The 14,294-nt window shown below is 37.2% G+C and overlaps 1 protein-coding gene across 2 annotated transcripts in view; it reads left to right on the top strand.

Annotated features, from left to right (window-relative positions):
- The window catches only part of TMEM245 (transmembrane protein 245), a 95,032-nt gene extending 80,989 nt beyond the window's left edge, over positions 1 to 14,043 (top strand). For both annotated transcript variants that reach the window (XM_068396434.1, XM_068396433.1), the window contains 3 exons: positions 1,503 to 1,677; positions 4,396 to 4,590; positions 5,610 to 14,043. In XM_068396434.1, the coding sequence (XP_068252535.1) occupies positions 1,503 to 1,677; positions 4,396 to 4,590; positions 5,610 to 5,655 (416 nt within the window). In that variant the 3' untranslated portion in view covers positions 5,656 to 14,043. The remainder of the gene's footprint in view (positions 1 to 1,502; positions 1,678 to 4,395; positions 4,591 to 5,609) is intronic.
- The last annotated feature ends 251 nt before the right edge of the window (positions 14,044 to 14,294 follow it).

The raw sequence follows: 14,294 nt of genomic DNA, 5'->3' as shown, positions 1-14,294 counted from the left end.
TGAAAATACTATGAGAAGTTTAATACTTTTGTGATATGCATTGTGGTTCCAAAGAACTTCTTAGCATTGATTGATTCTTCCAAGTTTAATTTAAACTACTGTATATTTAATTATTCTTTGAAGACCGTACAGCTTTTCATAGCTCTTATTTTCAAAATCTTTAGTTCCAACTCTGAATGTATGTAGCACTGCTGAAAACTTATTCCAGGGGTGTTTCAGGATGGCCATGGGTAAGGTGGTGAGAAGTCCCAGATTGCTATCTTACCTCCGAGCCTTGCCTTCTTCTGTTTTCATAACACATCCCCTGCCAGCTATTTCACTTCTTCTGTCTGTTTCTTTTGCTGAATGTAATTCTTTCTCTCTTCAGTCCAAGTCTTTCCAGGTTTTAACTTCATTCTGCCTGCCTTTGCTTTTGTTTCTTCCATAGTTGACGGGTGCTGATTTTTCAAGATGTTTAAATGCAGGAAGACGTGGTATCATGAAAATGCAGGATAGAGGCATGCTTCTTATTCTCAGTACTGTTGCCTGACTGTATTACCAGCCTCTGGGTTTCTGTTATTCTTTAATCTTAGCTTTGGAAATAGCTGAACAGTTTTCACTGAAAAATCTTCTCCCCTGTTCCTCTTCTGCCTCTCTTCCCCTAAGGTTAATAATAATAATAATAATAATAATAATAATAATAATAATAATAATATACTTTCATGTGTGAGGGAACAAAAGGGAAAGCCATAAAGAAACAAAACCCAATATAATAGGAAATGGCTGTATTATAAAGTGCAACTACCTTAAAGGCATTGGTTGTCATTAGACCTACTTAGAAGATAATTGTTCTTTTTCTTTCAGCTACATGCAAAATCTTGAAAGTTTTTGCTTTCTGGTTAATGAGACAAAAAAGAGAGAAAAAAATTAATTTTTTTTTGTATTATGTTCATTCCTGTTGCATTAAATTAGAATGACAGCAGTACTGCATCACTTTAGATTACAACAGGTATTTGTATAATCAGAAGGGTGTATGCCTGTGTGTACACATGTGCATACAGAAATACATTAAGTCATGGATTTTATATTTGCCTGGTTTCTCACAGTACTGCCTACATTATTGTGGTTGACTGCAGGGGATCCAGTAAGTTACCATGAGACTTCTGCTTGTATACTTCCTTGGATGCAGTTGCTAGTTTGTAGTTATATAAAAGTTTGAAATGAGCATGATTGGTATAACTTTAAATTTTTTTTGAATTGGTGCCTCTTTGGGAAGTAACTCCTCATGACTGACAGTTGGTGAAGCTTTTCTGTATGGGGAATAGTGTAATTTTCTTTTTTTTTCTTAAACCACAGCTATAAAACACCAAGAGCCTCATGTAGCACTTCTTCAGTGTCTTATTTACAACAGCTGATAGAAGTGGGATGACCGGTGTGTCAAAAGTGGCAGAATTTAACTGTAAATATATTTGTGAAATATGTTTCTCTGGTCTTTTTCTCACCTCTGCTTCTGTGTGCTCTAGCATTAGCAGCAATCCTTGGAGCAGTGCCGTTTCTGGGGACATACTGGGCAGCCATCCCTGCAGTCCTAGATTTGTGGCTTGTGCAAGGACAGGGATGCAAAGCCATTTTGCTCTTGGTTTTTCACCTCTTGCCAACCTATTTTGTAGATACAGCAATTTATTCAGATATATCAGGGTAAGTACATTGAAGACTTTTTAAAGTTAATATTGTAAAAATGCTTAACGATCATTGATGCCTTCAATTAAACTTTTCTGAACCATGCAGAAAAGTATCTTCAAGCATAGGAACAGGTGAAGTGATACCACCTCATAGTAAGAAGTCTTACTGGCCTAAGTGCCTTTACTTTCCCAGGCTTCTTTTTTCTGAACTTTGTCACTTCAGAGGCCAGCAAAATCAACTGTTTCAGTTGGTAAAGTAATTCTAAGAATACCTTTGCTATTTATTTAATCATTTACTAAAGACATGTAGCATTTTCCTTTCCATCACCTAATGTCAGATGATGCTGCAGAACAAACAAGAAATCCATGAGCTAGTTAGGGACCTGAAAAAATACTTTAATTTTTCAGAAAGGATTGTGAGAATTTTGAGGATTTTTTTTGAAGCCAGCCTTTGTGGTCTGTCACCATACCCCAGTATAAAAATCGTTTGATTATGGATTGATCTTTAAATGTGTTGAGACAGATGAAATTGCGAAACTGGAGATAGGCTCCTACTGAGACAGTAGCCAGTGCTGTTTTCCTGTTGTGGGAGGTAGGCACAGTTTTCTTGAAAAATCTTGCCAGGTGTTTGACTGCCTCTATTGACTTGAAATGTCTCCTGGTTTCAGCTTTGAGTTTGTACACAGAGAAGCAAACTCCAAACTATGGAGGCAAAGTCAACGTCTGCAGTTGTTATCTGGAGTGCAACTGAAATGTCCACCTAGTTAGTTCCTTTATGCAATTCAGATTAGAAGATAAAGCAGCGCTGTGTAACAGAGCTGGCAAAGTTTTGTGTGTGCAAGACGTGTTCACAACCATGTACAAGACAGATAGAAAGTTGTACTCCTCTAGTCACTGCTTCAGTCTTGATCATCAGAAACAATCCTAGTAAACTGTTTGAATTGAGAACATCATGGTCCAGACTTAGTTACATGCTGGTACTAGTCCTTCATTTCTGCTGATTTTTATTATAGTGGAGTTAACGTAGAATAAGGACATTAAGTGTTTCAGTTCTTTGTTAAGTTAAAAATTAATATTTTTGTTCACCAAATATAATTACACTGAACCAGAGAGAACCTAATGATAATATGCGTGATATTAATAATTTTCATTGACTGTGACAGTAATTATTTTGCATGAATTAAAGCTAACAGGTGAAGTATAATCAAATTACGATTTTTTTCCAACAATAAATCATGGATAAATTTAAGGCTAGTAGCTATTTAACCAGACAATAATTCTTCTACTTATTAGAAAACATTTTTTGACTGTAGGGGATGCAGGCTCTGTTTACTGTCCAGAAGACTTGTGGCAGGAATAGATTTTCCTAAATGGAGCAAAATTGTATTCTTCCCATTAAATAGAACAGTAAGCATCATGTTATCTTGCAGATTAGATTAAATCTATTTGAAATAGCTATAATTAGCTTATGCAGGGTTTTCCGAATGCATTAAATTTATACTATAGTCCTATTTCATGAGGTGATATGTTGTTTAATTTATCAGACTAGCCAGAAGAACGTTTAAACTGATGCAAATGCTGGAAAAAATTATTTGAAGTTTTACAAGGTTTAGAAATGAATCCTGTGTCTACTGTTGGACAAAGATAAAACTTTAAGGTCAAGTCTGTCCCCTCAAAAATTAATCTGGCCCTACCAGTAAGTTACATTTGATCTAGGTAAGACATGATTGAGGTGTGTATGATGTAATAGGTCACGTCTCATGGTCTCATTCCCACTCAGTTGTGATGAAGGCAAAGATTGCCAATGTGGGAGTTGGGTAGAAATCAGGCAGAAACTGCTGGAGCTCTAAACTGACTAGCTGGTATTTTCACTCCATTACACTCAGGCTTTAGAGCAACTTCCTGAAAATCGGGTGCTAATCTAGCTTTTCTTATATAATTCCATATTAACATCATTATTTTACCTATAAGGATTAAGCATGATGAGCAGGTTTTGTGTAAATGCTGTTGGTAGGATTCGTGTTGTGCATCTGAACTGAAACATGGAAAAGAAAAACGGAATGGCTTACTTCCAGCCATAATATCAAAAGCTCCGTTGGCCCCAAATTTCCAGTAAATAATATGTTCATAAAAATCTGGTTTTGTTTTTCATCTGAAAACATTAAAAGCTAATGATAACAAACACTCAATCTGAGAGGTTGTTTTGTAACAGAATGAGAAGACATGACTGTTCATTTGAAGAATATATGCTAACTATTCTTTGAAGATGCAATGCAAGTTGCTATCATTGTGTAAATTGATGTCTTTGCTCAGGGGCACTCACAGCACATGTTGCTAGTTGTATTAAAATTTAATAATTCTTGATCATAAAGCATGAACAGTCTTTGTAATCAATCATCTTTCCATTTTCAAAATGGAAATGTTTTTGCCACTGACTCGTTCAGACATTCTTCAGCAGATGTCTATAAAGTAGCCACTCCATTGTGGATTTTACCAGTGTTAGACGCTATAAAACAGTGTTTGATCTCTTGTGCAAATATAGTGCAGAATACAGCTTGGAATATTTATGCAGTCATTCAAACAGCAGTTTATAGTGTAAATATGGGTATCTATAACTAGCTATGTCATTTTCTAAGCTTAATAAAACTTTATGATGAATTCATATTTCATAATTGATAGTATTGTTGTTTGTTGTTCTTAATTTAATTTTATTCTGCTTGTGCCTTAATTCCAGAGGTGGTCATCCTTACCTGACAGGTCTTGCGGTAGCTGGAGGGGCATATTACCTGGGACTGGAAGGAGCCATCATAGGACCAATTCTACTTTGTATACTTGTGGTTGCTTCCAACATATATAGTGCCATGTTGGTGAGTCCAACAAATTCGGTGCCCACTCCATCACAAGCAGCATGGCCATTACAGATTCACCGGTAAGATATGTGTGTCTTACATGTATTCATTATGTTTTTAAATGGATTAGTATATGTATGCGTAGGTATAGAGAATGTGTGCATGAGTTTTATATGTGAGTGTGCATACACACCTCCATGTGTATTGAAGTATTTGGAGAGGATTCAGCTGTCCTATATTCTAGAAATAAAAATTAGGGTAAAGTAAAATACTCACTGGAGCTTGTAAACTTGAAATGTTTGTTTCATGTCTCTCAACTTATTACAGAAGGCTCTTTTAGAAAAGTCGCTGATGATACCTTTGTATCCTATAATTTATATGTTGCCGTTGTGCTAGGAGATGATTGAACATCCTTTTCCTGTGTAAAACTATTATTCATGGGTAGCTAATAGGACAACAAACACTGACTTAATAAGAGGCCTGCCTACAAATACTGCATTTTTGTGTGTTACTGTAAATACTGCAAAATATAAATAAACGTACTTGAATTTAAAAAATGAGATAACGTTATATGCCATTATGCCATTAAAAGTATGATCTTGATAAATCTCTTTATTGAAGTTACCGAACATGGAATATAGAAATGTATCTTTAAACTGTACAGTTAAGGAATGGGTTGAATAAACTCCTAATTGAATACTTAATTAGAGTTGGAAATCACATTGTGAAGTTATTAATGACAGTAACCATTTAAATGTCTGTACAGTCTTGTTCAATTACATAGGTTAGCTCATTATACATATATATTAAAGAGGATTCTGTGCTTGTCAGAAATAATCCTTTGCTTCATCCACATGAATAATGTTGTCATCTTTCATATGGGTACTTAGGAGAAAAACCACTAATTGGAGCTGTCTGTAGTCTCTGACTCGTAGAAGTTGTGTTCCAAGACTTCCTATATACACCGTAGACAGAGCTTCCCCCAGTACACACAAAAATCTGCATGTGTGTTCATTTCCTGTTTCATTTTAGGAAACTAGATATTTGTAATCACTCAACAGATTTGAGTCTTGCTTTTTTTTCTCTCCCCACCCCCCAGGTCATCTAGAGAGAGTCCTGAGGAGATGAAAACGGCTGCAGAGTGAGGAAGGTGCTGTGCTGCACCTGTTCAACATGAGAGAATCACTGTCTTCTGTCTTGAGTTCACAACAGCCATGGCCTTCTGTTCTATTCTAGCTGTGCTTAGGGGCAGCTCACCGGGAAGCATAGCTTGGGTTTTAGGAGAAACCACTTCTTGAACATCTGCTGGCCTTACATTATTGTGCACTTTGCCTCTTCAAGAGAGAATGTCTGCTTCCCATGGCTCTGCATACTAACACACAGTTCAGCTGCTTTGTTTAAGACCTTAAAGACCCTTCTGTCTTCATAAAAAGAATGATTAAGAGGACAGGTATATGCACTGGAGTCATTATCTTATCTGCTGAAATGACTAACTTAGGTTTTTTTTATTGGGTTATTTGTGTTATTAAATTGTAGTATCTTTAAAGAAAGCTAATTCCAAAATATTTATTCTCAGTTAGTCTGGTGGCAAAAAGGTGTAAACCACTCAGTGTTGAGTGAAAGTAGAATATAATTATATGCTGCTCCTCAAAGTATTTCTTTAGAGGCTTTGACCATCATCTGTAACTTATAATAACACTTAAATATTATCTTCTTGAACACACTGACATTTAATGTTGTTGGAGACTGGTATTTCTAATATCTTCCTGAAATTAGTAGACATGCAAATTGTTAAATGTGAGGTTTCCGCATATTGAAATAGGAGGACTTGTTTAAATAGTTTAACTCTTGCTCTCATTTGCCGTGAAATCTCATAGAATTTTGCAGTTTACACACCATCCCAGTGCAGTCATCCTGTCAACTAAATTTAATCAAAGGCCTTAAGTGTTTTCAGGCCAAGGTAATGTACAATTGTCACGTCTACTTCCAGTAATAGGAAGAAGTTGAATGGGGATTGTTTAATGTTGGTTTCCAAATACTGTGGCTGAGTTCAATTAACTTTTCAAACAAATTTAAGCTTATTTCCAAAGAGGAAGGGGAGAGAGCATGGATTTTGATTTAGTTTAGTTTGTTTTTTTCCCCCTGTAAGTCTCTGGCCAAATATCTTAATAAGATATAAGATATATATTAAGATATATCTTAATAATAAACAGAGTTCTTAAATTCCTGAAGTGGTATGGTGCCTAGGTTACAGCATCGAACTACTCTAGTGCTTTTCTTCCATACATAATTTTGCTTAAATAGCAGTTTTGGTGACAGTTAAGACCTTTTGTATTGATTGTTAAAGTATTTTGACACAATGTATCTTTATAAATGGATCCTTTTTATAAATAGGAAGGGGTTTTTTTGGTAGACATTTCGTACTTGAACAGCTCTTCCACAAATACAGTGAGGCCCTAGGTACAAAGTAGCAGGTGCACATGCTTAACCAAAGAACCACCTTTCAGTTAGTAACTTCTTTTGAATTTATTTCAGTGTTTGATTGGTAATGAGTTATACAAAATACAGGCATGCCTTGCACTTATTGTTGATGGTAATGCAACTGTTGGAACAAAAATCTGTCTTATCTAGGGATAAGGATATCTGAGATTTGTGTACAAACAGCTCTTGGTAAGTTAAATGTTTGTTCTACTCGAGTTGCAGAAGTGCTGATGGATTTGGAATGCTCCTATTTTCATGATATTGCATGTATTTTTAGATTGTTTCTAAGACTACGTTGCCATAGAAAGTGATTGTAAAGTACTCTGATATTTACTAGGCAAGAAAGTCCTGGTATAGGTTTGCAATAAACAGGCTGCCTGTTAAGATCCAGGCAGCCTACTCCTCAGCTTCTCTAAATTAGCTGCTGCAATTTTACTGATGAAATTTTATGCTTAAATGTGGGGTTTCAAGCATGCTGGTTTTGCACTTGCAAACTTGCAGGTATGTGTTTGGAGGAAAGACACAGGCTTAATTTAGTGGTTTGACTCAAGTTCATTGAAATACGGAAACATCCCATTTAGTGTTTTAAATTCTGAAAGACCTACACATCAGTTCCAACTAACTGAATAGGAAGGATGTATTGCTTGAATTCAGGTAACTGTCCTGTGTTTCATTTTTGTAAAACCTTTAATGAAACACATTTTTATAATTATTGCTCGCTATGGTGGAGGATGATAAAGAACCTGAGGCTGTTCCTAGTATTCCCCCAACATTCTAACTAGCTTGAACGAGTCCACCGTGATACTTGGGAAGCTTCTTTATTATATTACTTTCTTACTTCAGAATTTTGCACAGAAATGTTGTGTTCTCATTATAGCTTCTTGTAGACAGCATTTAAAGAAGATTACTAGCAAGAAATATGCATCTTTAATGTATTTCCAGTTTTCCATTGCTCCTCTTTACTCACTTGTCAAGACATTTCTATTGTCCACATTTGCTATCCCAGTTATTTCTGACACAGTCTTGCAGATTCTTATGGTACTCAACATAGTAATTTTAAAGAGTCATTATAAAGCATTCTTTTGTTTGTTTTTAAGTGTTCTCTTCTCCCTCTCCCTTCATGCCGACCTCCTTACATCTGTCACGGTTTAAAGCTGGGCCAGTTATTAAACCTGTGGCAGATGCCCTCTGTTATCCCCCCCCCCTCCCCCCAAAGGGAAAGGGAAAGGGAAAAGGGAGAGAGGCTTCCGGGTTGGAAAGTTAAAACAGTTTTAATAAACTATAATAATGAAAAAAAAAATATAATAATAATAATAGAAATAATCAAATATATACAAATATATATACAAAACCAAGATTGAGCTCCCCTGAAGTCAGCCACGTCACCACCGGCACTGCAGGGCAGGCTCCGGGAAGGCCCAGGCTGGGCCTAGCAACGGTCGAGAGCTGGATTCAGGAACGCACGGATCGGGATCGGGGGCAGCAGGAAAACAGACGGAGTCCTCCTTGGACACCGGCCATAGCAGAAAAAGGGCGCGACCCTCGTGATCCCCCCCCTTTATACCGAGAATGACGTGTGTGGAATGGAATACCCTCGTTGGTCAATTTTGGGTCACCTGCCCTGTCTGCTCCCCACTGCAGCTGCAACCCCCCTTCGGCTCTTCACTTGTAAGCAGTGAGGAATTCATCAGTGACCTTGGTTTCTCTAAGAATAAGTACAGCAAGAGCCTTACTGCACAACATCCCTACCGGTGCCTCAGCGATAACTACAAACTTCGGGCGTTATCTGTATTGGAGGCCGAAGTGAGCCTAACTGAAAATGAATGGATCAGTCTTGGAGGCAGACACTGTCTGCAAACATGCAGTTACTTAGAGGAGACTTAGCTGAAAGCAAAAATCACTGAAAGGAAAATCGGCCTGGTTTAGGCCAAACCAGGACAACATCAAAGGATCGTTGTGAAGATCAAAATGGTATTTCAGATACAATTATCTTCAATAATGGCAAATCAGTAAAGCCAGCTGAGAAGATATGTTGCTATTTTGAAATGTTCCTTTCCCAACATGCGGAGAATCGTTTTGTATAGAGAATTCAGATCTGATGTAGTCGTGTTAGTTGACCCTGCTTTTAAATGAGACTTCATATTACTGCTTCCTGTTTCAAATTCAGCTAAGACTTGCCATGAAGAACCACCTGTAGTACAGTCTTTCTCAGTAAATGTAGATTAAGGAGCTCATGCTATGTGCCATGTCTGATTCAAGAACCAATTTTATGGTTCAGTGGTGGTACAGTTACAGTATATTGCCAAAAAGAAAAGAAAAAGAAGAAACACAACCTCCAATAATACCTTCTTAGAATATGAAATACTACCTGAATTTCTCTTTAAAAAAAACAAACCACCACCTTATGAAAAAGCGTATCTTGATTATTTAGCGTTTGTCTTTAGTGTCTAATTACCAGTAGCAATAGAAAAACTCGTCCTTGTATATTTAACAATCTATCTTCTTTTCTGAAAAGACTTAGCCTCTTTAAGAACAGTTTAGTTTAGATCAATCTCACATTAATGTGAAAATAATCAAACTGGTCATTTTGACTTCTGGTCATTGTAATGTCCAGTTCCTGGTTATATTCCCTCATCTGCAAAAGCAAGCAGCAGCTCTGTGGGATGAGCTTTCAGATGGCTTGTGGGTTTCAAAATAAAAAAAAAAAAAAGGCGGGGTGGGGGGGGAATACTCCTCACACGCCCTTTTCTGTAGTGTCATTAAACTATTGTTTTCTTAGGAGAGACCATCTTTTTCATAGTGCTTATAGGCAAAAAGTTGATGGTCTTTAGCTTTAGTGTAAACAGTCATTCCAGGAGCAGGTACTTACTTGTATTTAGTACATTTAGTATTCAGTTGGAACAAAACCAATTTAGAATTCAGAAAGGAATGCTTGTGGTAAACCAAGACAATGTGGGCTCATGGTATTGTAAAATACAACTGTGCTGGTTTTTATCATTCTCTTCTAGCAAATAAGGCTTGTTGCAAATAAGTGTAGTGCCAAAGGGCTAGTGGCAACTGGTTTTTGCACTGAGTTAGCCCTTCCTCCCCTTCCTGTACCTTAGCTGAACATTACTGTGCTGTAGCAGAGCTAGCAGAAGTGAACGTGTGCCAGTTTACAGCCCAGCATGTTAACTTCAGGTCACTGTAAATACTGGCTTAATTGAATACATGAAGCAACAAACTGCAATGGGCGAGATCTGTCACACATTCGTTTTGCCAGCCTTACTACAATACGGTGACTTTCAGCATAGATGCACCATGACCAGCTGGGAGCAGTAATGACTTATTTGAACGTCTGGGTTGGAAAATTAAAACAGTTTTAATAAACTATAATAATGAAAAAGAGTATAATAATAATAATAGAGATAATCAAATATATACAAATATATATATATAAAAAACCAAGATTGAGCTCCCCTGAAGTCAGCCACGTCACCACCGGCACTGCAGGGCAGGCTCCGGGAAGGCCCAGGTTGGGCCTAGTGACGGTTGAGAGCTGGATTCAGGAACGCACGGATCGGGATCGGGGGCAGCAGGAAAACAGACGGAGTCCTCCTTGGACACCGGCCATAGCAGAAAGAGAGCGAGACCCTCGTGATCCCCCCCCCTTTATACCGAGAATGACGTGTATGGGATGGAATACCCTCGTTGGTCAATTTTGGGTCACCTGCCCTGTCTGCTCCCCGCTGCAGCTGCAACCCCCCTTCGGCTCTTCACTTGTAAGCAGTGAGGAATTCAGCAGTGACCTTGGTTTCTCTAAGAATAAGTACAGCAAGAGCCTTACTGCACAACATCCCTACCGGTGCCTCAGCGATAACTACAAACTTCGAGCGTTATCAGTCCTGGAGGCAGACACTGTCTGCAAACATGCAGTTAGTTTCAGAAAGTGCAGTTACTTACAGGAGACTTAGCTGAAAGCAAAAATCACTGAAAGGAAAATCGGCTTGGTTTAGGCCAAACCAGGACACTGCTTTAAAAAAAAAAAGTTCAACATTGTAGACATTTATACAATATACATTTTTCAGATATTAAGTTGATATGCACGTATCTAATAATGGAGACAACAGTGAGATATTTCCATGTGCAATGGTATGTATTTGCAGCTCATCTAGGGTACATTTAGGCTTCTCTGATTTCAAGGACTATGTGGCTTCTCTTCAAGACTTTGGGGAGAAAGATATACTTATGTGTATTTTCTCAGTGATTATTGGATTAGGAAATTCATAATCTGTTTAAAAAAAACAAACTAAGAGAAAAGCATTGTGTAGGGAAAATTGGATGCTGTCTCCAGTGTTATACGTTGTGGGTATCAGTGTATATTCTGAAATAGGTGTATGGCTGCAGTGTTAAACATTGTTTTTCAGAAGGCCTGAAAATACAAAACAGGATAAAATTGTCTGCCAGTAAAAGCAGCAGCAGAATTGCTATGCTGCTAATTCCTGGTACTGGTGACAGAACACTGCAGAGTGCTGCCTTCCTGAGAGACCTGATACACTAGGGATGGGGAAAATACCATTATTCTGCTGAGACTCTGAAGCTTTGCATCAGTGGCAGAAGATGCTCCCACAATTGCCTTTATTCAAATATTGTGTTTATATTATATTTGCTTAAGTTTGTCACTGTGGATAGTGCCATCTTTATGGATACTACCTCTGGAAACAGCTACAACTTTCTTCAGAGGGTGCTGAAAGCTGTTAGGATTGGAGTTAGTATTCATTATGTTTAATAATGGAAGCAGCATTCTTCTAGAGATGCAGTTCTTTGCCTTGAAGTTTGCAATTTTACGAGAGAAAAATGATTTCCCAATTAAATAATCTTTATTGAATGACAGCTGGCATCTCTTAAATCCATGGATGCATCATCTTTATAAATTTTATCTTGGCTTGTATTTCAAAGGATTTCTTGTTATTTCTTACACTTTTTGGTGAAGCATACTTTGGCAATTCCCTTCTTTTTTTCTAATTCTACGAAACTAGAGTTGGCTAGAACTCTTTAACAAATGTTAGGGAGGTTTGCTTGATCTTCAGCCTGTTACTGTTTATCTGTCACTTTTAGTAAAATACCGTAATGCTTTATGATAAAATGCTCCAAAATTGCTTTTAAATGATAAAATTGGAAATGAAAAAAAAAAAATTGCAACACGGAAAATGAACTTGGTATTTTGAAACCAGAAATAATGCCAGAAGTGATGAGCATATTCAGGTATTCTACATTGGGTTTGTAAGTGTATATATTGATATGCAGCATTATATAAATACGAGCAGTGTCTGTCCTATTCAGACTTTAACTGAAATTTTGTCCTACCTTTTTTTTTAAAGATATCTGAGAACAAAATAGTGCCTGTATATAGTGAAAACAAGCAACATTTTCTAGAATTAATGTTTACTTGATAAACGTCGGGGAAGAGCCAAGCAAATACCGGTAGGGTAACTAGAACTGTTTTGTTGTAGTTAATATAAAGTTGGGAAAAACTGTTCTCCTGTCTAGTAATCCATTGCTAAGAGATTACTGTTTCTGGAAGTATTTGCATACATCCACTAAAGAGCTGCCAAAATAAATAGGTCATGAAATACGTCTTCAGTTCCTCTGTCTCTTAACCTCTTCCATACCTCATCTGGTACCTTGTTTTGAATCTGCTTTAATACATGAGAGTACTGCTTCACGCTCTTTTGGGATCGATTCCAGGGTATGCTTTGAATTTCCATACAGAAATAGTATGTACAATTCAGGAAGGAATTACTAATTGGAAAGTAAATGCATCCTTGATGTGCTCTGCATGTAGATGGACTTGGACAAACATAACTCTTGTTGTGTTGAATTAGAGATTGTTCTTTGAATGCAGCACTATGTAGCGATACCAAAGCTAGGTTTGAGTTAGAAGCAGGGCATATTTGTTTGCAGCAAGATGCATTTGCAAGCTAATAAAGTCAGAGTGAGTGCTCTAGCATCCATGTATATATCTGAAGAATTTTCAGACTGATGGTTTTAAAGCAAAAATGTTGATTTCTTTTCCTAGCCTCACTTTTTACCACTTCACTGTTGTATACAATGATCCAATGAGGACCTAAAGTCAAAGCAACTTTTCATGGTATTGGTGTAGATTAAATGTAAGAGGCATCACAAAGACAAAAAGTAGCCACAGAACAGAAGTTCGTAAGCTTAAGAACTGACATCCATGCCATAAGGTTGGAAAAACAAAATCCAAATTTTTGGCCTCCTTTCTGCCAGTCTCAGTCCAAAACGGAAGCTATTTCAAGAAGTATCAGTAAAAAATATTTTTGTGTTGTTTATAACTTACTGGCTGTGTAGATCAATGTTTTCAGTTTCCAATGTCATCACCAGTATATTCTGCAAGCACACAATTTGTTCAGATTGTTACCTTTAAAAACAGATTTTCTATGCTTCAGTGATGGTTGGAAACCAACTTTTTATACTAATAGTTAGGTGTTTGCCTATATATATGTTAACTAGTGTTTGATGTTTTGGTCAGAAGACTAGGGAAGGGTTTTTTTTCCCTTTGGTAAATTTCACCAAACCAAATCCAAAGAGACTTTTGACATTGGGTCCTAAGACTGGATAGACGCTACTCAAACCTAACACCAGACCTTTTGCATTACAGAGCGTGGGTTGTTGTAAAGCGTGCGTTCCTACCCAGAACCTGTGGGGTTTTGGAGCAATAACTTCTGTTGTCCGTTGACATAAATTTTGTCTGTAAATGTACATGTGATCCATCTTCAGAATGGACCTATGTTTAAAACTAATGTTACCATAATTGGTTTTGGTACAGTACCTGGTTTTGCATGTATAATATAACCCCTGTGTCTGTCTGTGGCAGAACAAAATGTGTGAGTTAAGATTGAGAAGTACTTGTGTAGACTGCAGAGCTATTTAAACTAAATAATTTTGGTTGTATGCAGCAGTCCTCTTCCTAATAAGACAGTTTTTTGTAGCAGGTTTAAGAAGCTTTTAACTTAATATTGTATTCACACTGCAGTTCTTTGTAAGCATAGAACGGTTAATATATTTTGAAATAAAATGCTGTTAATGTAAAGAAATCTGAGTTTGATTTGAATGATGGGATCTTTGGAAAGTGCCACAAAGGCACCTGTTAATCTGTTGAAGTAACAGGTTTGCTGGAGACGAAGCACAAATAATGGCATTGGATCTGCAATCCCTCAGCATAACTTCATTTCACTGAGAGAAGCTGTACTTTTCTTTTTTTCTTCACATTTTCCGCAGGGTAAGGAAGGACATGTGCCTC

The sequence above is a fragment of the Nyctibius grandis genome, chromosome 3, assembly GCF_013368605.1.
Source record: "Nyctibius grandis isolate bNycGra1 chromosome 3, bNycGra1.pri, whole genome shotgun sequence".
NCBI classification, from domain to species: domain Eukaryota; kingdom Metazoa; phylum Chordata; class Aves; order Nyctibiiformes; family Nyctibiidae; genus Nyctibius; species Nyctibius grandis.
Note: the sequence above shows the minus strand (reverse complement) of the source record. Positions and strands in the feature narration are given on the sequence as shown.